The sequence below is a fragment of the Mustela erminea genome, chromosome 21 (assembly GCF_009829155.1).
Source record: "Mustela erminea isolate mMusErm1 chromosome 21, mMusErm1.Pri, whole genome shotgun sequence".
Classification (NCBI taxonomy): Eukaryota; Metazoa; Chordata; class Mammalia; order Carnivora; family Mustelidae; genus Mustela; species Mustela erminea.
In genome coordinates this window covers 24648624-24674741 of record NC_045634.1, presented here as the reverse complement: position 1 = coordinate 24674741, position 26118 = coordinate 24648624, and the positions used below count along the sequence as shown (strand labels likewise).

At 36.7% G+C, this 26118-nt stretch overlaps 1 protein-coding gene across 17 annotated transcripts in view; it reads right to left on the bottom strand.

Moving 5' to 3' along the window:
• SORBS2 (sorbin and SH3 domain containing 2) overlaps positions 1-26118 on the bottom strand; it is a 137913-nt gene that overhangs the window by 80862 nt on the left and 30933 nt on the right. For 10 of the 17 annotated variants that reach the window (XM_032329180.1, XM_032329181.1, XM_032329187.1 and 7 more), the window contains exons 2-6: positions 13456-13505; positions 8465-8557; positions 3627-3653; positions 3260-3384; positions 1797-2438 (exon numbers count right to left, since the gene is read on the bottom strand). In XM_032329180.1, the coding sequence (XP_032185071.1) occupies positions 1797-2438; positions 3260-3384; positions 3627-3653; positions 8465-8557; positions 13456-13465 (897 nt within the window). In that variant the 5' untranslated portion in view covers positions 13466-13505. The remainder of the gene's footprint in view (positions 1-1796; positions 2439-3259; positions 3385-3626; positions 3654-8464; positions 8558-13455; positions 13506-26118) is intronic. The other 7 variants (XM_032329192.1, XM_032329184.1, XM_032329193.1 and 4 more) reach the window with 2 other exon arrangements.

Sequence of the window (26118 nt, the reverse complement as noted above, 5' to 3'; positions counted from 1 at the left end):
TTGACTGTCCTAAGTAACATGGACTCTCCTCCCCAGATCCCTGCTAAGCAGCGCTTAGTTATTAACATAATCTCCTTCCCGATGTAGGTAATCTACTTATGTAAGTTTCTGTTAATGTTTGCCTCTCCCTGGCAAGATTTTAAATATCAATGGTTTCAAATACAGCTCTGTGACTAGAATAGACTTGACACATAGTAGATGAATAATAAATAATTGTTGAGTGAAAAAAAAAGTGAGAGGGTCTCAAATCTTAATTTGTGGATCATCTGATTCTCTGGGGATTATGTAATGAAATCAACTATCACTGGTTAGCATGGATAGTGAAAAAAAACATGGAAAAAGGAAATTATCAAACTTGAGTTTTCAAGCATAATAAAACATTTAGAAGAACCAAACTATGCTAGATGAGTAACCCAAGTTGTTAATGTAATGGTGTTGCTATGACTTCTCCTACCCTTGCTTCTTGGAGGCAGGTGTCCCCAGACAAAAGTTTACTCCCTGACACTGGCAGAACCCTGTCTGTAGTGTCTTGATTTTGCTCCCTACCTCATGAGATTGTGAAAGTTATTAATAAATACACACAAGTTGTAACAGGACCTGTATATAATAAACTCTTAGTATTTGTTAGTTGCTATTATAATTATTGTCGTATTTTATAGGAGGCTTTCCAAAGATATTACCTTAATTCAAAGAACTTTCTCTAGTGAATTAATTTTGCCTATCACAGTTAGCTGATGGAGATATTTTAGCAGTGGTATGAAATCACCCATTTGTCTTTTTAATCATCTAAGCTTAAGGTTTCTGCTTTACAGGTGGGGGGAGGGTTGGAGTTGAACTGAAATCTGTTTATCCTTAAAGCTCATGCTCTTAACACTATGCCGTTGTGCAGAAATCAAGAACACATTTCTCTTCTAAATGATGAATAAATGTCAGCAGAATGACACTATGAGAAAATTTTACTTACATGGAAATAAAAATTTAATTCCTAACTCTTTGGGTAATTGAAGATTGATGAATATACTTTCTGAAATAAATTTTAAGAAGTGGGAATTGATCAAGGTTCAATGAAAATGAATACTGAGCTACAGAGGAATAAATAAGTACTGGTTGAATTAAGATACATGTTTCCTGCCAAAATAAATTATAATTGCTAATTATTTTGAGAGACTTGGTATATGTAAATAAAGTAAATCTAGGTACTCAGAGGTCTGGTGAAAAATATTTCTGTAGGGGTTCCTGGGTGGCTCAGTGGGTTAAGGCATCTGCCTTCGGCTCAGGTCATGGTCTCAGGGTCCTGGGATCAAGCCCCGCATCGGGCTCTCTGCTCAGCAGGGAGCCTGCTTCCTCCTCTCTCTCTCTGCCTGCCTCTCTGCCTACTTGTGATCTCTGTCTGTCAGATAAATAAATAAAATCTTTAAAAAATATATTTCTGTAAAACTTGAGCACTGAAGTGGTTTGCAGCGTCGAGGGTAACCAATCCATTATTGACTTCTAATAAATAATTAGAAGGAAGGAATTTTGGAACATGATTTCTGGATAAAAGATCTGTGTGTGTACATGTCTACATACATATACAACATATATTGATATATATTACTTTTTTAAAATAAAAGGTACCTAGAAATTTATTGATGAATTTAGTGGGGTTTTTACTAGAAAGATGAGGAAGATGGTTTCTTTCTCCTTTCCCTTCCTGCTTGAAACTACAAAGCATTAGGTTATATAAGAAGCCCAAACCAAAAGAGTTAGGGTCTCTACGGAACACCTGTAAGAAGAGATTGGAAAGTGTAATGTACCACCCGGCAGTCTGAGGACTGGGAGGCCGCAGCAACTGCAGATTTTTGTCTCTCTTGCGGAAGAGGTATCTTTGTAGTCTCTGGAGAAAGCTCAGGTAGCTGTTTGTGGCTTTCAGGATCATGTCCTGAAACGGGATTTATCTGAATGGAAAGAGATGCTGTGTGTATCTCAGGCACTGGGTTAGGGGGTGGTGAGCAAGGCCTTTTGAGAAATGAAGGGACTTCCACAGACTGAGAGAACTGTGGAGTATTAAAGTAGACACTGCTTCCTAGATCCTGGTTATGGATTAGTTTCAATGTAGAAATTCTTCGAGTCTGAGAATCTTGTGTGTAGTCTTCTTGTAGAAATGGAGTGCTGATATCAGCATTTGGTAGGGGACCAGTGCTGGAAGCTGTTGGTAGTGGGTTAGTGATTTTTTGTGTATACGACACAGTTGTGTTAGATTCTTCCGAATATACAATTGTCTGGTTAGAGTCGTCATGAGAATACATAGTTCCCTCAAGAGGTTTTTTGTTAGTAGAGTACTTTGTACAGGAGGGAGTTTGTGTGTTAGTTACTAATTGGTCTAAAATGTCACACTTTTGGTGATTGGTTATCAAAGAGCTGCAAGAGCTCTCTTTTCTGGGTGGTGGAAAGGGTGCCTGGATTGCCAAAAACGTCTGGAGAGAGAAATAATGTTGAAGGAAAAACAGAGAGAAAGTCAAAGTTAGTAATTATAGAAACTAGTGTCAACCTTACCCTTAAAGAAAGTAAAGCAATGGCGTACCTTCTTCTTATTCTAAACATTTTATTGACTAGATTAAATGATCATTTTCATTCTGTTTAGAATGCATTTTAACTTATTATCAATAGTTGCCTTCTGGGAGAAAATAGTTTTTAGACAGAATACATTATGAAGTTTGTCTCCATCTATATTCTTGAAAATTATTTAAAACTGAACATGTGTTCTCTTGGCATATTTTTAGGCCTTGAGGTATATGCATAGTTTTAGACTTTGAGGTATAGGTACTGTATGTTTAGTCACATTGTTTCAATAACATTGTCCACCTTTGGGACACCATTTTGCTTATATCTCCAACACAGTGTTCTTTTAGTTAATATAATAAACAGTTGCATGATTTATGTTTATTGAATAAATAACATATTGCTGACCTCACAACTTTGAAATCCAAACATCAGCTAACAGCTTTATAAAAATTAGAAAATATGGTTAACAGTATGTTAGAAAGTGATCTACTTTTATGAGCTGAATTCAAAATAAAACCCCACAAAACCTGTTTTGAAACTTAAAACGTCTTCTATGTTGTAAATATAAGGTTGGCAAGGAATACAAATACAAAACCAAAACATTAAAGATAAAATGTGTATCCAAATATGCACCTGTTACTAGAGAAAGGGTCTAGGGCACAGTCTAAAAATGTTGCTTTCACATAACACCATAGACAAGAGTGTGCAGGATTACCTGAGTTGGTGACTTTTTTTCTTGTAAGTTTGGTCGAACGCTTCTGAAACCTTTTGCTGCAAGAGAGGAATATGTAGCATCTCCGTTCAGTGTCTCTTGATTTCGATCATTGTAAGATCTCCAAGCTTTCATTAAGGGAAAACAAATTGGATACAAAAATATCTATGTTCACTTTTAACATTTTTTAGGGGGTAAAGTTTATTTCTATTTTCATAATTGAAGATTTCTTTTTAGAAATTAAATTCAGTTTAATAGACATAACCGTATATGCAATTGAAGTTTACTATGAGGTCAACAATGTGACTATGGATATGTTAAGAAAAACTCACAACAAATGTAATGATTTTTCAGAGTAGCTTTTCTGTACCTGAGTCTGGTGACTGAGAATCACGCCCTAAAAGAAAAAGAAATGTTAACATTACTACTAGGGAAAAATAAGTGAATAATCCAGTAAAGACCATTTGGCAAAAAGCCACATCCACTTTTTTTTTTTTTTTGCAAACATTATCTCATTTCTAAGCCTCAAAGTAACTCAAATGTACTAAACGGGAGGTTTGTGCATTTATTTTTATTTCCATGAAAGTATCATTCATTAAATAAAATATGTAATTATGTAATTGACACATGACAAACACTGATTTTTTTCCTTCAATAATATTGCAACCATGTAATTCTATCGTATTTTTGCCCAAGCTGGATGTGTGAATTTTAAAATACCAAATTAAAGGATCAAAAGGAATCTAGTTTGTAAGCAGTGATGATTTTCTCCAAGCATTAAATCAACACCAGGTACCTAGTTTCTAGTGCTCCTGTGTTACTGACCATACTCAACTCCTGTGTTGGATAGCAATCGATTTTTTGTAGCTTGCAATTCATTTTTGTACTTGAAGAAAGTGTACTTGTTTCTACCATATTATGTGATATTTTCAAATCTTTCTCTACTCCAGATTTTGAATTTTCTCCTTACCACCGTTTTAAAGTCATTTTGTATTCAAATGTAAAAGAGTTATTACAATATATTCCATTGTCTTGTGGTAAGCTGTGGAAAATGAGTTCTGGTATTAATAAATTGCTTTTGATAATGCAGTTGGAAAGAGACTCAATGACTATTGGTTTTATTCAAATTATACATTCAAGAATCTTCCGTAACTTATGCACACTTGAGGTAATCTGTTGGCATTGTTTGGCTCTTTATTACCACATGGCCAACTTCACATAGAAATATAAAGCCTGACATTTAGAAAGGACCTTGAGTGGTCATCCAGGCTGATCTGTCCAATCCTGAACTCCTCCCGCAGGATCCCTGAGACCATGATTAAACTGCTGTATTTCAATGCCTAATAGAACATGAATGTTACATGTGAAAGGACTCGTCCTTTTCTTTCTTATATTTTGAAATCTAAACACATGAATTTGGAGTGATAAAAATGAGTTGAGAAGTGAGTTTGATTTTTAGATCAAATATTTGATATTCTTTCCAAATCAAAGGAAGAAAAAGAAATGTGAATTTGTACAGAGTACGAATATATATTTAATATAAACTGTACCTCTGCTACAGGAAATATGACATATTAAGAATGGTGAGCTTTTAAAACTATACTCAAATTAAAAAATAATAATATAGACGAACTCTACTGAGCCCTGATTAACATGGTAGACCCAAGTGTGTAGAATTATGAGCAAGGAGAAGGGAATAAAACAGCCATGGATTAAAACTTCAGGATGAACCTGTATTTTAATGAGTCTTAATGATTAAAGTCTACCTTTAAGTGGGTGGTCTCTTAAGGATACTCACATGTACAATGTTTGCTTTTTTTTTTTTTTTAACATAAACCAGTTATATTCAATTTAACCAATACATTTATATATTTATATAATTTTTTATAGATATGAACATAATATATATATAACATATTTATATATTTAATATGCCCAATCCTGATTTGCTATTTTATTATAATTCTTCAGAGGCCCTGAAAGATAAATACCATCCTGCATGAATACTATTCACCATAGACTTGCTTTTATTTAATTTCTGCCAAGAAAGCTTAGGAAGGGAGGGCAAGTGTGGCTTGGAGCAGGTGACAGAAAGCATCCTGGAACCATGTCAAGTAAAGAGAACATTGGTTCAAAACAAAACAAAACAAAACAGATCTAGCATGTAAACGATTTGGCAGATTCATGGTGAAAATGGTTTTGCCCAGTTTCTTGTTCACTCGTGAAAATTCTAGGGATCAGAGGCTTTGATTTCTGGTATTCCTTAGTTGATGGTCATTGCTTCTCTGAAAATTCAAGAATGAATAAATGGGACAGATTTATCATTCCCTGGCTATTTTGCATGTGAATATAAATACTGTCTGTGAGGATTAAAAACTATAAGCGGTCTTCACTGATACAATGAATGTTCCCCATGTCCAGACAGAAAGTGGTGGACACTTGTTGCAGAAGTTGGCAAAGCATTCCTGACTCAGTATGGGGATGGGGCTGGAGGCCCTCAAAGGTCCTTTCTGATTTTATGATTCCAACATTATGATTTTTACGTAGCTGTGTTGGTGGTACCTGTTACATTGTAATCTTTACTCTGAGGTTTTATTTAAATGCCTCTTAACTGGTATGCTATACTACACATTATAAACTATACTTTTCTTGAAAATTATGATGATTTTAATGCTTATAGCTCCTTTCTTTAGAGAGCTCAAATGCTTTGCAAAAATTAATTGAACATATTAATTCAACTAATTGAATGCCTACTGTGTTTCTAAGTACTGTGATAAGCCATTTTATTTATTTTCTTCATTTACTCTTATTGAATTATGAAAAATCCTTGTGAGTTTGGGAAATGATTAAGTTCTCAGAGAGGTAGGAAAAGGACAAATAATTCTTTTTTAAAGAAAGGAAACTTGAGGTACAAACAGATGACATTTCCTAAGGCCATGTATAAAACACATGGGTGGTGTTGGCCGGACTCAGTCACCATAGTGTACCACCAAATCAGTGTTATTTTAGACTGACAAGCGTTTTGGTAAAATAAAATGGTCACCATAGTCATTGCTGTGGTTCTAGCTTAGGTTGAAAACATCAGGGTATGCTATGAATTGTCCATTGGGACTTTACTCCTAAAGGGTTGACCAAGACACACTGATTTAAGGGATAAATAATCAATGACTCGTCCTGACTTTGTGACCTGAGGGTGGATGGAGGGAAGCTGAGAATCCTTTGTGGAGGTGGTCTTTTGCTTAAAGGCTGTTTTATTTTAATAATATCTGATGTAGTAAATATTTACTAACTCCCCTTTGATTCACAAAAAGACACTGTGTCAAATAAGTTCTTGTGAAGGCTACCACATACTATAAGAGACATAAAGAGGCAGAAAATATAATTTTCTTCAAAATGTAATTAAAACTTCCTTGCAAAGGGAATCATATCTCATGTGTCTAATTAATACAAAAGAGATCCATTTCTCATGTAACAATAAACAAAGTTCAAGGGACTTCATTCTCTAGCGGTCTTACTCCTAGTGATACAAAAGTTTAAATCGTCCAGAGCCATTACCTACTTTTACTACTGAAGATTATTTCACGTTCCTAAAGTATTAAATCTTTTCTGTTATTTTGATTCTGAAGCATTAGAATTTTTCCACTAAGTTGAGTGAAATGAAATTGATATTCTAGTTTTGACTCTCCAGAATGGCGATCTCTATTTCAATCTACTGTTATTTCTTACGTGGTTACTTTTGTAAATCATAACAAGTTGGCATTGTTGAAATAGTGCCATGTTCCCAAATGGGACACTCAAAGGGGTCCACATCCGAGTAGCTTGGGACAGAATTTTACTTGGTTGAAATGTCAATGATATTTGTGGTTTGGCATTCCAGTTACCTGCTGGCCCTAGAATTCTATTTATTTATTTAATCTGTTTGTTTGTTTGTTTGTTTTCTTCTTCCTTCATTCCCATTTCCCTCAGGTATCCACATTTGAGTTTTTCTAACGTTTTCCCATGGGCATACACACACGAACAAACATATAGAGAGATTTTTCTTAACCAAAATGATATCATACTATACACATTGCAATGTAATTTGTTTCTTAAAATGCACTGTATTATGGAACCACCTGGACTGGTATTTAACCATTTGTGAACCGGAGGTGGTGGTGAGTAAGGGTGGGAATTCTACACGTGAAAACCTGTTTTTTTCCTCAACATGGCTGCCTAGGATCAACAGGGCTTTAACCAAGGACATCTTCAGTATTCATTAACTACTAAATTTATGTGTGTAAAAGACACTGCTAGGCACAGTGTAGATTAAAATTATTTAAACACTATCTCTCTCCAACTTTTCCCAAACCCACAAATATTATAAAGAAAAAACAAGGAAACACCCACTAACCAACCAGCCAACCAACCAATCAGTCACGAGAAGGTATAGCCCTATGTCAGGTCGTGGGGGTTGCTGGGTTCACTTTGATCCTTCGTATCAGTAACCCCTCTCAGTGCAGACTGTACCCACCGGTGTAAGTCATAAAGAGACACACATCAGGGGGAGGCCGAAAGGTCACACTCCCAACTACTTTCTACAGATTTATCTGTATCTGTGGGTAGGCGCTCCTCCTTACTGGACCAAGATGTTTAAAAATTTACATTAGAAGGGTCTTTGCAGATTAGATTAAAAGATGTTTTAAGGTCTTTTCCAAAACTAATATATGATCCCATTTTTTTTGTGTGACCTTTGGCGAAGAAGTGAATTAATAACAATTCACTTTCCTGCAAATCCCTTTTCCTGCCCGCTGCCCCCCCACCCCGTGGATGCCCACCGCACCCCCCCAGCAGTTTTTAGGTAAAAAATAACTAAAGCACCTGTGAGTTATCTTAAATAAATATTCTATTACTTTAACTCATGAGAGAAAAAAACCCACTTAAATAGTTATTAACATTTGTAGTTGTTCCTCAACACATTTTTGGCAGGTGACTGTTGTTTTTTAATTAGTTTTTAAACAATTTTTAAAAAAATAAGATATCAGATTCCTTTGGCTTTTTATTTTTAGAACAAAAACAGAAGGGATAGGAGCTGTTCTTGAGACAAGAAAAATAAGAACTGGTCGGGCATTAGAAAGGTATTTACAGCTGATTTCATCATCCCAAGGAGATAACTCTGGAAAGAGAGAAAGGTCAGATTAAGCCATTCGATGTGAGTTAGTGATATTATACCTGCAGCCAATAGGTTTGGAGAACTCTGAACTCTCTTCACAGATGTTATTGTAACAGACATGGCAGCACGTTTGCGAGCACACCCACCGCTATCTGAAAGCAAAAAAATGACACAGCAGAGGCCACAGCAAAGGAGAAAGCACATGCACAGTCATGCATTTCAAGTGGAAGGTGCCAGACATCCAGGAGGAAGACGGACAGTCAGGATTAGTAACCATGGAAGACATCTGAAAATTTCACACCTGCCCCAAACTAAAACAAACAGAACGGAACAGAAAACCAGGGGTCTTACAAATAGATGCTTGTATTTTATACTTAAGATGTTATAGGTTTTCTTTAATGAAAACACAAATATAGAACTCAGCTTTGCTTATACCATTGAAATTCGATTAATAGTAAATTTATAAGCGGTGCGAGTAGCTTTTAGGGTTAGGACAACCTGTCTTGACTCAGTGTTGCGAGCTATGGGGTAACATATTTTGTATTCATCATTTGGGTTTTACTGTATTTTAACTACTTATGATTCCTAAAGGTAGCTGAAATCACTTTTAAAAAAAAGATTTTATTTATTTTTTTGAGAGAGAGAGATCACAAGTAGGCAGAGAGGCAGTCAGAGAGAGAGGGAGAAGCAGGTTCCCTGCTGAGCAGAGAGCCCAATGCGGGGCTCGATTCCAGGACTCTGGGATCATGACCTGAGCTGAAGGCAGAGGCTTAAACCACTGAGCCACGCAGGCGCCCCTGAAATCACTTCTTGAAGTAAAAGTTATTAACCTATACCGCATGGTATATTTGATATATCGGATTCATAAAGAAACACCTATTATTACAGAAATTGTCTATTTTCTCATAGTTATTATTGTTATGGAAATAATTAGCCGATTTGGAATCAAAGGTAATAATGATATATACAGTATCGAAAGGACCAATGTTTAAAAAATTATATTGTTTTTATACTTTGAAATACTATGTATATGAGGATCTATATACTTAAACTTTATGCAAATCGCAATGTGAAATAAAATAAGTGAAAAGGCATCAGCTATTTCAATGTGATGTGAGTTTAGTCTTCTAAAATTAGAAGGTTCATGTTCTATTTATGAACAGATTCCAATTTCATTCCCACATTCCTTTGTATATGGAATGTGCAATAAATAGTTTTGCTCATTCCCTCAGAATGAAAACAACTGAAATTGAATTCTTTTTGAAAGTCAGAACAAGAAAACAAGTAATAGAACCACCAATATGATAACATGATCATTATATATTGCCACACGGTATTCTCATTTTTCTCCTTTTTCTTTATTTCTGAAAGGAAAGTAACCACTTTGTTTATTGGAAGTGAGGGAATTTAAGAGTGTGTGGAGGTGCGATTTGAATTAATTATTGGTCAAATCACAAGCAGTGAGGTCAATAGAACTTAAAACTGGTAGAGTGACTCTGGTATCAGAATATAATTTTTTAAATATGTGTTTAACAGCTTCCTAATGAGGACAATAACGAATACAGAAAAATGATTTGAAGCAACAGACGTGAAGTCAAATAAATCAAAGATCAAACACAGAAAGGCAGAAATGGTAGAAACATACAATACTAAAGATATCTTCCTGAGAGGCATCAATAGGATTTTATCAAACTGCAAAAACAAACAAAAAAAAATAGCTACAAGGGAGGAGTGTTGCAGATAAAGGCGATGTCAGTGAAGGCGTCATGGATAGCAGCTATCAATGGTCTAAGAGGACTGGGTAGTCAAGGCTGTTGAAAGTAGAAACTGGCCTCTGAGAAATTTTATTTTCTAGTTCTTTTAACTCTGAACATCTGAAAACCAGCAGGAATGAGGAAGAAACATTCCACAATGAGGAGATTCAAAGTCACTGGTTAACACATTGTTCCAAAATTGCGCGGAGGCTCCCTGGACCCCATCAGGAGATTCACAAGGGTTTGGGAAGGCTGTTTTATGTCCTTGAAGAGAACACAGTAATACCTATCAGACACTGTGTGAACCACTAGCCTGAGCTAGTTCCCATTTTCAATGTAATAGATTGTATTGTCTTCCTTGACATGATATCACATCTTTGAAAAGCTGGGTTTGGGTGACCACTGTGGCAAAGAGCAAAGTACCCTCTGAAAATAATTTTGGACCAGTAGGAAAGAGGGGCAATGTATGCTCAAATTCCATGATCTGAGATGTTTTGGTGTGTCCAACAGACAAACACATCCCATTAATAGGTAACTATGGTTATAAAGAATAAAATAAAATGATTGTTTTTTTTATTAGAGTATATTATTTTTTTCGAATTGCTTCTCAGTTGGTAGAACGTAAGTACTTATTAAGTTGTCTGTCCCTACTAATTAATAAATAGAACAGTTAGGTATTTCTTTTGGCTTGAGAGTGTGGCTAAAAATTACTAAGATATCTTGGCTCTGTAAAACGAGGAAGGGTAGGAATCTCTGTGTTAAACAATATCTGTATTCTAAGCCATTCTCAGACCTACATAAAATGAATGGGGCATCAGTTTTTATTAACAGTTTAATACAGAGCTCCCCTCGAAAAGTGGAGACCTTTGTGAAATTGCTAGGAGAGAGCAATCTATTCTATTCTGTTTCTACTTACTTATGTGTTGATAATTTCTACCATTCCTTGAAGGTACATTTTTTTTAAGATCTCAAAATGAGGATTCTGTATTGCACACTGGAGATCATTCTAAAGAATCATGATGCTTTTCTCATCTTTCACACTCATCCCCAGCCTGCAAAGTGGTCCACTTTTGCATCCCGCTGGAGGCCTCCTAGGAGCTGTTTCCAACTGCTGGGAAACACTCATGGCTAAATCACACACTATGCATTCTTTGATGCCTGTCTCTCCTTCCTTTCTTTAAGAGCCAAGATCTTCCTTAGAAAACAATGGTTCACAAATTCTAAGAGTGGAAATACAGCATGTTTTGTATATTGCTATTTTGTATATTTAGGTATTTTTATATGAAAAAATTAATTCCATTTCTTTGGCTCTTCTATCATGCATTTGACTAAAAATGAAAAAGCTAACTTAATATTTTTTCAAAACCTGTTAGTGACTGATGCATGGACATTGAAATAGTAATATAGCTCTTCGATGATTGTTAAGTAGATAACCAAGACCGATTTTATGTACAGATATTTAGGAACTAATTTCTACTTCATTTTGTAGATAGAGCAGCAATGCTTTCCTCAACTTCCTACAGCAATATTTATATGTATATATTTTAAAGTGGTATGTTTTTATAGCAACATTATAGTAGTACTTTCGAGTTTTAAACAAAAGGTTCCAGTCACTTCTAATCGACTTTGTATGCATATGTTTGAATATCATATTTTATGTACATATACATGCATAAATTCACCCAGACAAGCAAAATATGCAAATTCGCATTCCATAGAGAGCTGAGCTTACTTCTTTTAACGAGAGCATGTTTTCGAGAATTACATTCATGCTGCTGGAGCAGTAATTTGGCTCAAGTACCCCAGGGACCTAAGCAAATGTACAAATTTCCTTTTGCCTATTTGCTATGAGGGATTGCATTCTATGACAAGGAAGATTAATTATTGAATGCATTGTAATGAATACAGCATATTTCATATAATCACATATTATACCTCTGTCATTAACAGCATGATAATATAAAGGCAAATCAGCGCTCCACAAAATGAAGGTTCCTGGGAAGTTAGCCTCAGCATACATCTGTGGGAAGATGCCTGAGAACAATCAGCAAATATAATTTCCTGCTGTGGTCCTTCTGCTGGAGTGACTTTACACCATGACTTCTCCTGTTCACCTGTTCCTCTCTATTCTTTTTGCTTTCTTCAATCCCTTTGCCTAAAAGTATTTCTGCTTTCATTTCCAGTGTCTACCAGCCATATTTCCAATTGTCCCAGTGCCTTTACTTGGTCCATTTCTAGGGCTATCATTTCTCTTGATTTCTAAGCCTTCCTTATATATTTTATTATGTCCAATATCCTCATCTTGCCTGTGGCTCTCCACATTTATAACTGCATTTTCAGGGCCAGCTGATGTCAACTGCTGTAGGTTTCTGGTAAGGGACAGCCACAGACTCATGGACAAAAACAAGTGACTATGTCTCTACATATATTGGTTCCCACCAATGATTGTTAACCCTCCCTTAGGGCATTTTGCTAATAATAAGCAACAGCATAAAGGCAGGCAGCTTGGTGTGAGAAAAGGTCTTGAACTACCTTTTCTCCTTTGCCTTGGAGTTAACTGGCTGAAACAATTTTCCAGTGATCACTCGTGGACAGGAAATAGCATTTTTTAGAACATAGGTTACAGAATTTCAGTGGGAAAGTTATTTTACAGAATTACTTGATAGAGAATATAACAATTACAGGGAGGAAAGCTGAAAATATGTTAAAATATTTCTACTATGGAAAAAAAATTCATATGTACCTAGCATGTGTCCCAAACACTGTTACAATTAATTGTATACAATACAGAATTCAGAGACCTCAATGTTGTTAAAGGTAGTTGGAGACACTGTTTTCATTCATAAAGTATAATGCTTATGACTTTACGTGTATCATGTCTAGATTAATGAAGCTGATCTCACATGAAGCTTTGGTACTCTAACTGTTAACATAGTTAACATAAAGTGTTTATAGAAAGGGGAATTTTAAATATTTTCCCCTAGAGCAATTTGCCTATGAATGTAGCCTATTTTAAGTGAGAAATTTCAAATGTATGCATCAAATGACATGCTACTTTTTCCTGGGGCATGTAGGAGTTAATTTCAAGATATGGTAATGGAAAGAGGAAGTAAGAGAAGATAGCAAAACAGAAAATTCTACATTTGATAGCCATAGGACTGAAGTACAAAGACAAAGAAATTAAGTAATGAACTTAGACTAATCAGATCAGCAGAGTACCAAACTTAATGATTTGGGGCCAAGATGATTTTTAAAGAGGAAGGCTAAAGAGTTTAAAACTAACAGAGACAGCATACCTGTATTCATTTTGACCTTGGAGGGTTTGCTATTAAAGTCTTCAGTTTTCCTGTAGAAAAAAAATGATGCATTAATCTGTTCACTATGTGTGGAACAAAATATCATGAAAGAGTGTTTTTGTCTTGTTTCTAGTGTACCTTTGAGTTAATATCACATTATCATTAGTCTTATTTTAAATCAGGGCTTAATAAGGGGGGCAAAATTTATAATTGTATTCAAGTTAAACTTCAGTCATTATTGGTTCATGATCATAAACATAAACATAAACATAGGTTTTTGTTTAATGGTGACCACTCACGGATGTTGAGGGGAATTTTGTTAAAAATTAAAGTTCTTTCACGTTTATACTAACAGTTTTGTTTTCTAAGCCTGAAGGGGTCAATTCGTTGGTGAGTGTCCTCTTTTGGAAGGTAGTCTGGTACTTTGAAGTCATTACCTTTTATTATTCAATTTGTAACATTATTTAATTTATTTTATTTGAAATCATGATCTTACATTATTCAATATATTACTGAGTCAATGTATTGAACATACTTTTTGAGCGAACAGTCAAGGAAGATGAGATTCACCTATTTTTTTCTTAAGATGCAGGAAATAGTTACTACAAAATCCATTTCTGATTCGGGATTAGATACAGTGTTTTTTCCCCAATAAAGTGTTTGATGTATAACAATTGAGATTAATTCATTAGAAATGGTTGGTGGAATGTGGCTTGATGTAGAAAAAAGTTTTAAGATATTGTGTATTATTTTATGATATCTGAGATGACTTAGTTCTTTCCCTGGCATATTGTCTTAGGCCATTTTTAGAGTTTCTTACTTATCCACACACTAAGACCAAAGGGGAGGGACATGGTGTCATAGGAAGAAGAAGTTCTTTAAGAATGAGAGCTCTGAAAGAGATGTTTCACCCCAAGCACTCTGCCTTTGCTTCTGAATAGGACCTGTGCCTAAATGAACATGAACTTATCTAGCCCCACACTTTCCTTTTCATGTACATTAGCACTCTAACATCTGATAATTTAAAATATTTATACATTATGGTTAAGTGGGGGATAAGGTTGAAATGAAAAAAATCTGTCGTGATCTGCCAAGAAGGACTTTTGATAAATATATTTCCCTTCAGTCTCTAGAAAGTGCACCCAATGAGTTCCCTGACTTTCTTGTCTTTGCCAGAGTTTTTGCCCTCTCATCCTTTCTGACTATTTCTCCGGTCCTCATGTGGTCAGCTTTATTCTTATCCATCATTTCCTTTCAATATGGCAAGCCAAGATCACCTCTTATAGAAAGAAAGCCCGTTTTGTTCATCACTACTGTGACATTTTAATGATAAAATGTGAACACCTGCTAAGTACAACGATATCTATCTTCTCTCCCAGGGTTGGCGAGAAATGGAGAAATATAATAGCATGGGGGGGGGAACCACTTAAATGATAGGAGACATAATTATGAACCAAGAGGCAAAGGATTTCTTTTTAATGACAGATTAAATTCCTAACACCTTGGTATTCAATCAATACTAAAGCAGTGAAGATAGAGAATGGATAAAATCACAGCAATGAAAGTCACTCCAATTAATTTTTTAGAGCTATAAGCTGAAAACGTTACAGATGATAGCTTTGTTATGTAGTGTTTTTGTGTCACCTCATTGTGTTGTGTCACATTCTTGCCTGGAGAGGCCATCTCTTATACTGAGTTACTAAAAGTTACTGTGAATTTTACAGTAAAATCTCACAGGCCAATTGACTTCCTTTTTTCTTTCTTTCTTTCTTTCTTTCTTTCTTTCTTTCTTTCTTTCTTTCTTTCTTTCTTTCTAGATTTTACTTATTTGTCAGAAAGAGAGAGAGAGGAGGAGAAGGAACAGCAAGCAGAGGGAGAAGCAGGCTCCCCATTGAGCAAGGAGCCCGATGCGGGACTCGATCCCAGGACCCTGGGATGATGACCTGAGCCAAAGGCAGACGATTAATCAACTGAGCCATCCAGGAGTCCTGAAGGCAACTGACTTTCAAAAAAGTGAATGAAGGAAAGTTTATTAGGATGAATTTTATCTCTGATTTTTCAGTGCATACAAATAAGAGGCACATGATCCCTCCCATCCCCCCAAACACAGAAAAATGTAGCAACTCATGCGGAAACTCTCCTTGGAAGCCTTAACATGGCCTGTCTTGAAGAGATGCCAGTGAAGTCAGGGAAGAAGGCCGTGGTCAGTCCAGGAGCCTTGAGAAAGCTCCATCAAACATATTTATTTTAATCTCTCGGTAGCAAAACTCTTAATAAGTTAACCTTAAATGGATAAAATAAATAGAAAAGAAAAGCCTCAGGGGATGTCTGTGACCAAGTCTGAGGCAACTGCTAAAACAAGGAGGAATAAACAGTCTCCAGAAAATGAAGACTGGAAGAACATGTCCCAAATTTGACATCATCACTCCGTTTCAGAACACGTTTTGTTTAAAACTGTCCTAAGTTTTTTAAAGCTAAATGACAAAGATCCCATTTGCTTTGGAATAATGCTGATCGTTAAGGAAAACATCGAACAGAAGGAAGGTCAACTTCCAGAATACAGAACCTGCTAATAAAAAATCAGACTGTTTTTAAACGAGGCTAGAGACCTAAGTGTCAACATTTGTTGTTTGAATTCCAATGCAGATATTTGCAAAACATCTGCCACTCAAAAAGGAAAATAAAATTAACAAGAACAAAGAAAGGCGCCAGAGGTCCTTGGGCTTTTCATCTTTAAAGTGATGTATCCTGTAACATATCAATGTAATTGGTGAGGTTTTTAAGCTTCTCATTGTTTTAGATGTCAGAATGTGAAATGACTAACTTCCTAATCAGGCAAGACATTTTCCAAGTTGTTAAAAGAAGGGCCAGGGTGATTAAGCTTTCCAGAAGAACCTAAAACCGAAAGTCTTCTTGGATGAGTCACAAAAATGTGTGATTCTATTTCCATTATTTGTACTAAAGCCATTAACACATCTACAACCGAGAACTCTCTTTAGACAATTTAAACTAAAGCGAATCTAATCTCTTTGTTCTTGAAAAGTGTCTTAGGTTGTACCTACAGAACAAGCATAGATTATTCAGGAAGGCACCAAATTCCTAGAGTGTTTGCATGCTACTAGAAGAAACAGTATTTCAAGTATTCTCCTAAATTGGATTGAACAAGGGCCAAGACAATGAAAACCGATGATAAAACGCAGACTACCTTGAACCTCAGTAAATAATCCACAGATCAAAGAACTCTCTGTGCACTGGTGTCAAAATGATTTTCAGCAGGTGGTGTGGAGCTGCATTTACTTAAGTTCAGTTCTTGCCAAGTCTTATGTAAAAAGCAACTTTATATATATACTAATTTGGATATAGCGATCAGTTTGTTTCGGTGTAAGAGCAGCTTTCATTTCCAAAATGCATATGGTACTACATTGTATTTGTTGATCGTGCATAGGTAACAACGTGACTTCGTGTCTGTAGCCTTTTAATTCTGCTTGAACTTCTTTTATCTGACAACCATTTTTTTTTTCCTTATAGATCAGAACAGTCTTTATTTATCCCAGGCATATGACAATAGATCTGATAGTTTAACTTTTGAATGAGGGTCCTAAGAAGATGTTTGATTGTCCATGCACAGACACCAACATGATTTTGTGCTCGTAATCTTAAAATTCTGCTTGAGTTCTTTTGTTTATCAGACATCCCATTCTGAAGAGAGGCAGAGACAGTATCCTTTCCTCAAGTTCGGCCAAGAATTCTATGTAAGTCGTTTTATTTTTGTAGACTCTAATTCAAGCACCAAGACCATCTATAAAATCATAGGATGAAGTTTTAGCTCATCCAATGTGAGAAGCTGCCCAAAAGATTTTCCATAGAATAATTTTAATCCAGTAATTGCTGGGTTATTTTGAAATTGATCTATTCACAGTTCACATATTGTTTAGAAGAAAGGAAACACGATCTAGGTGGTAGGAAAACATTTGAAGGATGTTAGAATTTTTTAGAGACAGGGTTTAGACACAAGAATAAAAATGATGCCTGTTGAGGTTATGCACAGGATCTTAACCTGAATTTACTTTGGAATGGATCATGTGAACCATTCTTTCTGGAATAATTACTGAGTGGTCAATGTGTATCTCTCTGTCTCTGTCTCCTTCTCCCTAACGGTGGTAGGATTAGAGGTACTCTTAAGTGCCAAATTATTTTACTGTTCAGTTACAATCAAATGACTTATTTTAGGTTGATTACATTTATATTTTCTGTCAATATGCTTTTTGACAATTTTCACAGGAAATAACCCAAGTAGGTGATTTTGTCCTTTATAGTCCCTGAATTTAGAAACACACAAATCTACCTCAACCACTTTTCTGAATGGTTTCTCTGAATTGATGACAACTGGTTTATGACACTGACTCAGAGACTCCTCGGATGCCTCCGAGTGGGTGGTCCATGTCCTCATAGTTCATGGTGAGGTCATGGCTGTCCATGCTCAGCCTTCACGTAAGAACTCAAAATTCCTTCCAACGTTCCTGAGCTAATGGTGCCTGAAGCTGGGTCCTTATTATTCAGGAGCCAAATTATCTACCACATTTATACATGAATGCTGGCATCAGAATACGTTCAATATCATTTCTAGGAATAAAGATAAATCATGACTGTGAATAGTGAAGAACAAAGAACATGAGGCCATTGATTATTTTTATAAGAATATACCAATTCTTTAACTGAATTTAATCAAAACATTCTTTTATACCAAATTTCCTGATACCTGAAAGAATTTCCTGAAGAACAAAGCATGTTTAACATGGAAATTAGCAATTTTCCCTTTGAGACTTTACAAAGCAAGCTAGTCACATACTTAACAGATTTTTCCTAAAGACCATACCGGTTAGGGTGCCTAGGTGGCTCAGTGGATTGAGCATCTGCCTTCGGCTCAGGTCATGATCTCAGCGTCTTGGGACTCAGGTTATGATCTCAGGACCCTGGGATCCAGCCTTGTTTGGGTTCCCTGCTCAGGGGGAGTCTGCTTCTTTCTCCCCTACACTCCTCTTCTCAATCTCTCTTTCTCCTTCTCTCCCTCTCAAATAAATAATTGAAATCTTTAAAAAAAAAAAAAAAAGATCATACTGGATAGAAAAACTCAATCACCTGGTAAATAATTTTCTTTCTGAAGCTATTTCAAAGCCTAAAAGTCTATGACTCACTCTCTTCTTTAATTATAAATAACTTGTTTTCACAATAAGTGGTCATGTGATTTAATATTACTCTAGTATCCTACCTTCATGGTATCTTTAACTTTTATATTGAGAATGATTAATAATACACCTAAAGACTCAGAGATGTATCAGATTTTTTCTAAAACAAAGTCATTTGTTCAAAAGTACTGGAAAAGTTCCACTGACTTCTATTATATAAATCAAAAGCCAAATGGGCTCCTAATTGTCGGGGGAGAAGCAGATTCCTAATGGGGATCTGACGAGTCAAGCACATTATCAAGAGACATGTGAGGAATTAATAGAATATAGGAACACATGCTACAGGTGAACTGACTGGTGTTGGAAGGAAAGGTCGTGGATTCAGGTAAACCTGGATTCGAAGTCCAATTCTGCGTATTCCGAGTCATCTAAATGATTTATACCAACGTCATTATCAGCCCCTTCAACTGTAGCAAGAGCGGCAGGATCAAACCTAGTCCTCTCCTCCTTGCACTCAAATGGGCATCATTCGCATTCACCAGTACTTCAAGGAGGTTGAGGCATCCCTTTTGTCTTTGATTGAGTCTTAAGAAAGCAATCTAGACTTCCTGAAAACACCTAGGACATTATTTTATTGCTTTAAATTAAAGTGAGCATCTATGGTTTGTGAGATTGATTTGTGCAGATTGTCCCATCTCCTAATTATCCTCTCCCCAACTTAGCAACCTGTTGGAACTGAAAAAGAATTCTGCTTTCTAGGCAACTTTTCTTCCTTCCTTAAATAGAGCCTCTTTTAATTGTGATTTTCTTTTTCCCACATTGTAGTGACTAAGAGGAGAGAGACCTAAGAAATAGTTGAATCAAACACTTGTCTCCTAGCCCAGCTAAGTTATCGCTAGTGCACCTAAGGGAAAGTAACACTTAAAGGTTGTGACAATTAGCTTAAATCCATTTTCATTACCTTTGACAGCTTAGAGCCCAAGGGTGACTGTTGGAGGAAAGAGATGTCCATAAAATGTCACACAAAGAATTGTGTGACAAATTGCAGTGATAACATCCCGACGACAGCCATTTCTGTTTAGTTTCCTAAGTGAAAGTATCTCCCCTTTTTTCTACCATTGTAGAGCACCATTATTTCTATGTGAGCAACAAATCTTTGATCTTTGAAAAGAATCATTTATTTTTTTTTCTAATTTGCAAGGAGTAAAACTGTCTCTATTTGAGGATAACAAGATATTATACATAGGAAACCCTAAAAATTCCACCAAATTCCACCAAATTTAGAATTAATAAACAAATTCAGTAAAATTTCAGGTTTCAAAATCAATATGCAGAAATCAGTGTATTTCCATACACTAATAATGAAATATCAGAGACAGAAATTGAAAAAACAATCCCATTTGTAATTGCATCAAAAAGGAAATAATACCTAGAAGGGCGCCTGAGTAAATGTCAGTTGACCATCCAACTCTCGATTTCAGCTCAGGTCATGCTCTCAGGGTTGTGAGATTGAGACCCGAGATGGGCTCCATGCTTAGTGTGGAGTCTGCTTGAGATTCTGTCTCCCCCTCTGTCCTCCAACCCCACTTATGCATATGTATGCACACATGTTCTTTCTCTCTCTCTAAAATATATAAATAAGTAAAATCTTTGGGGCATTTTGGTGGCATAGTCAGTTAAGTGTCCAGCTCTGTTTCAGCTCTGGTAGTGACCTCAGGGTTATGAAATCAAGCCTCTTTCTCTTTCCCTGCCTCTCCCTCTCATACACTCTCTCTAAAATAAATGAATAATTAAAAAAAAAGAAAAAGAAAAATTACCTAGGAATAAATTTAACCAAGAAGATGAAAAATCTGTACACTGATAACTGTCACACAGTGATTAAAGAAATGGATGAAGACCCCCAAAAGTGAAAGATATACCATGCTCCTGGATTGGAAGAATTAATATTGTTAAAATGTTCGGACTACCTAAGACAACCTACAGATTCAGTGCAATCATTATCAAAATTCCAATTATGTGTTTCACAGAAATGGACCAAAAATCTCAAAATTTATATGGAACCACAATAGATCCCAAACAGCCAAAACAATCTTGAGAAAGAACAAAGCTGGAGGCATCACATGCCCTGATTTCAAACTATATTACAAAGTTATATTAATCAAAACAGTATGGTATTGGCATAAAACAGACACATAGATCAATGAAAAAGAATACAGAAGCCAGAAATAAACCCATTCATATGTGGTCAATTAATTTGACAAGGGAACCAAGAAAATAAATGAGGAAAGGATAATCTCTTCAACAAATGGTTTGGGAAACCTGGACAGCTGTGTGCAAAAGAATGAAAGTGGACCCCTATCTTATACCATATGCAAAAATCAATTCAAAACTGATTAAGGACTTGAGCATAAAACCTGAAACCATAAAAATCCTAGAAGAAAATGGGAGATAAGCTTCTTGACATTGGTCTTGATGATGGTTTTTTTGGATTTGACAATAAAAACAAGGCAACAAAAGCAAAAATAAACAAGTGAAATTACATCAGACTAATAAATTCTGCACAGGAAAGGAAATCAATTAAAGAAAAGGCAGCCTACATAATGGCCCGAGCCAAAGGCAGATGCTCAAACAACTGAGCTGCCCAGGCGTCCCCCTCTTACTTTTAACTTTCAAACATTTCATTTTATTTTTTTGAAGATTTTATTTATTTATTTGAGAGAGAGTGTGTGAATGAGAGAGAGCAGGAGCAGGGGGAAAGGGGCAGAGAGAGAGGGAGAAGCAGACTCTATCTTGGGACCCTGAGATCATGACCTGAGTTGATACCAAGAGTCAGACTCTTAACCAACTGAGCCACCCAGATGTCTCACATACTTAAAATGTAAATGGATACGAACATTAAATGCTGTGGCAGGAGAAGATAAATATCATTTTATGTGTGTTTTATTTCGTAAAATCCCTCAGAAAAGGATCTTAGATCTGTCTAGTCATTTTTGAGATTAGGCATTTTGGGTTGGGAGAAATGAGTGCTCCAAGAGCAAATACCCTAAAAAATGCCCCAAAGTGGTTTCACCTTCCTGGCTGTAAGCAAAGAGTAGGCATCTCCCTTTAAGGTGTCTTAAGCTATCGTTTGAGATCATGATAATCCCCCGCAACACATTACAGTTAATTATGTTAAGCATAGTGCTTGAGTTCTGAATCCTATGTGGCAGGGTTTAAAGGAAAGAATGAACAGGAGAAGGCATGGGAGAAGGCTAAACCTGTGGATGAATAAGTAAGGACTACCGACAGAGGACCATACACTACTACTACTTCCTCTTCCTCTTCCACTTCTACTTCTACTTCCTCTTCCTTCTCTTCTTCTTCCTCACCCCCCCCTTCTCTAACTCCTTCTCCTTCTTTTATTTTTCTTCTTTTTTAGAGAGACAGAGAGAGAAGGCCTGCCTGCAAGCAATGGGGGGGGGGGGGCGAGACAGGTAGAGGGCACGGGAGAGAATCCCAAGCACTCGATCTCGTGCCCCTGCTATCATGACCTGAGCTGAAGCCAAGAGTCTGATGCTCAACTGAGTGAGCCCTCCAGGTGCCCCATACTTACTCTTCAACTACTAATATGAAATTTGTGTCTGGTTATGACAAGGAATCCTCCTGCCCAGCTACCACAGCAGTTCCAATGGAAAGCTTTATTTAGCTAAAGCCCAGACCAGTCACTACAGATGATGATATTTTTAGAAAACCTCAGAATTTTAAATTAGTAAGTATGTTTATTCTAATGTATTTCCAATGCAATGTTAATTTATGAAATTACTATAGCTAAATAATCTTGCTTGTTGTTTGAAAGAAAGTCACGTTTATCTTCTGACACATGTACTTCTTGAGCACCTGAAATAATGCTTCTATAACTTAGCGATGTCAAAGTTTACCTTGACCGTGTTACTGACAGCATACTGCGCGTATTGTTACAAACCTGTGTTTGTATGTGTCTCAGATATCAAACAGTGAGACTCTACTTGTTCGTGAAATTTGAAAAAAAAAAAAAAATTGGGAGGGGGTGGTAGAAATTTGCTTCAATTTGCTCTTTAAAAACTCATGGGAGGGGGCACCTGGGTGGCTCAGTGGGTTAAGCCGCTGCCTTCGGCTCAGGTCATGATCTCAGGGTCCTGGGATCGAGTCCCACATCGGGCTCTCTGCTCAGCGGGGAGCCTGCTTCCCTCTCTCTCTCTCTCTGCCTGACTCTCTGCCTACTTGTGATCTCTCTCTGTCAAATAAATAAATAAAATCTTAAAAAAATAAAAATAAAAACTCATGGGAGAAAATAATGTGCCAATTGGGGAAAATACTGTCTTTGAGGAAATTTTGAATTTATAATAATTCAAAACTTCTGGTATTTTTGTTGAGCAGTGGAGAGTTTAGGATACTATTCCTTTGGATCTAACAAAGGTGGGTAATAATGATAGATATCTTTTATTGTTAAAATTATTTACTTTTTTTTAAAAAAAGATTTTATTTATTTATTTGACAGACAGAGATTGCAAGTAGGCAGAGAGGCAGGCAGAGAGAGAGGGAGGAAGCAGGCTCCCTGCTGAGCAGAGAGCCCGATGTGGGACTAGATCCCAGGACCCTGAGATCATGACCTGAGCCGAAGGCAGAGGCTTTAACCCACTGAGCCACACAGGCACCCCACAATTATTTACTTCTGATAAAAGAAATGCATTGTTATTATTTTCATACTATTTATTATTTATTATTATTATTCCATACTAACAGTTCATGCTGTTTCTTTGGAGTGCAAGGATGGTTTGCGAGGTCTTGGCAAGATACTTGGCAAAATTCTTCATTACATCTCTGTGGACTAAATGTGAAAGTAGTAGGTGGAATCGTAGGTGAGTGAAAAATCATTTTTAGGAGTGTCTTTCCCTGGCTGTGTGTCTTCAACATTTTTATTTTGGGAAAAAATAGTGACATGCTTATCAAGTCTACAGAAGGCACACACGTGAGAGAGGAATATACAATAAGTAAAAAGACAGATTGCCTTGATAGACTGAATTAAACTTTAACAGAGATAAATAAGAAGTTCTGCTAAATTTGGCTAAACCAAATCATTTTATCTGAATTAAGTCCAGGGGCATTATTAGACTGTGAACTAAGAGTGACCCAGTTGTTTTTAAAAATATAATTAAGTCAATACATATGAACAGTGGTTACCATATAAATCAAGATAGATTGTGATTCCACTTTCATGACCATGCTAGGACCTTGTTGTCTTGATTTAAAAATGCCCTTTTTTGTGTGTCTGTCCAGGAACTAGCCTGTCATGGAGGTGAGTGGCTGAGCAGGCTTTCGGGACCGTCACTGACCTCCGAAGGGAGACCAGGTCAGGGCACTGAGGGATTTGCTACAAACACCATAGCGACGGCTAGGTGAGTGTTAGCAGCAGTAAGAAAAATCAGTGACACATACATTGTTTTTGTTGTTGTTATTTTTTTTTTCACTTTCATTTCAGGGAAATCATCTCCGTGGCTTTCAAGGTTAATGCTCTCAAGTAATCCATATTTATGCTTTGCATTAGCAGGAAGACAGATGGATAACAGTTCCAACTAGAGTCTCTCTCTCTCTCTCTTTTTTTTTTTTTGATTTTATTTATTTATTTAAGAGAGACGAGAGAGCGAGAGAGAGAGCGAGAGCGCACCATCAGTGGAAGCGGCAGAGGGAAAGGGAGATGCAGACACCCCACTGAGCAGGGAGCCTGATTTGGGGCTTGATCCCAGGACACCAGAATCATGACCTGAGCCAAAGGCAGATGCTTAACTGACTGAGCCATCCATGTGCTCCCCCAATTAGAAGTTTCAATATTCCCTTAAAATATACCTGAATTTAAGGGCACCTGGGTGGCTCAGTTGGTTAAGCTGATACCTTCGGGTCAAGTCATGATTCCGGGGTCCTGGGATCGAGCCCTGCATCGGGCTCCCTGCTCAGTGGGGAGCCTCCTTCTCTCTCTGCCTGCTGCTCCCCCTGCTTGTGCTCTCTCTCTCTCCCTCTCTCTCTGACAAATAAATGAATAAAATCTTTTTTAAAAATGTACCCGGACAGGGTACATTTGTACCCTGGGGTACCCAGTGTACAAAACATTTGTACCCTGGGGTACCCAGGGTACAAATGTATCCCGAAACAGGATATCCAAATTGTTGGGTTTGTAACAATCTGCTTTACAACTCTCATCAGAAAAAAAGTGAGTCTATCCTAGAACTAAAATCTTTAAGATTTCTGAATTATACAACAAAATAGGGTTTGATATCTATTGCCTTTTTGTTCAGCAAAATGCCTACCCGAATGACCTCACTTCTAGCTCTTACCCAACTTACATATTCCCAGCATTCTTCATTTTGATATGATACCTAATATAGTCCTTCATACCGTGCCACTATTTAAAGCTAAAACTCTCACTCAATCTACCTAAAATAGGCAAAGAAAACAGCATACAAATTTATACTTAAATTATACATTGGAGAACACCGAAACTTATTTGAACAAAGATTTTGTCGTTTCACAACATCCTTACTTATTTGACACCGTGGCCAAATCTAGAAATGTGTGGAACGTTCTTTATGATGATTGTTGGCTTATTTCAACATACGTGGTTAAATTTTATTTGAACTCCTCTTTATTAGTCTTGTTTCCCCATCTCTCTGTGGAAACAAATGTTCCTTCTCCCCACCCCCATATGTCCTGCACTTCCACTGCTCTGAAAAGCAAAGAAGATTTCATCCTGACTTCCCAAATGCATGACATAAGCCCCTTCCAGGCAGCCTTGTTCCTCCTAGGGGTTAAGCAATGGCATGGAGTCTGGAATTTCAAGGCCCAGGCTGGGCTCTTTGTTCACCTGGACGCCACTGTTTTCCTTCAGGTTCACAGGTGGAGGTGTCTGCATGGACATTCCCATGACAAAAATCCGATAGTCCTTGACTTCGGTATCATTTCTTCTTTTATTATTATTATTACTTTTTTTTTTTTACGGGGGAGCGAAAGCATTTCCTCATATCTGTTGCAGCAGTTGGTAATGGAAATTTGGAAACCGAGTTGTGACCATGTGCCATTACACCGATTCCAGCAATCACATTTGAGGAAGGTGATCCCTTTTCTAGAGTACACAGAAAGTTTCTAATGTGAACTCAATACTGGCATGCTGGCTGTCTGCCCTTCCTATGTCAGAGTTAAGGATAAGAAAATGTAGGTTATCATACTGCAATATATAAATGTATCCAATCCACATATTGTACACCTTACATTTATGCAATGTGATATGTCAGTTATAGCTCAATTAAAAAAAATAAAATGTAGCTCTTTTTGGGAAGGAGTGAAAGATAATGGATAAGCCCAAAGTTAGGAACTTTCTTGTGGGAGTGGCAACTTCAGAAATATACATAGAGGTTGATCAAAAGCTGGTGAGCGGCAGAGCCAGAGTTCAACCCCCCAGGTTTTAGGC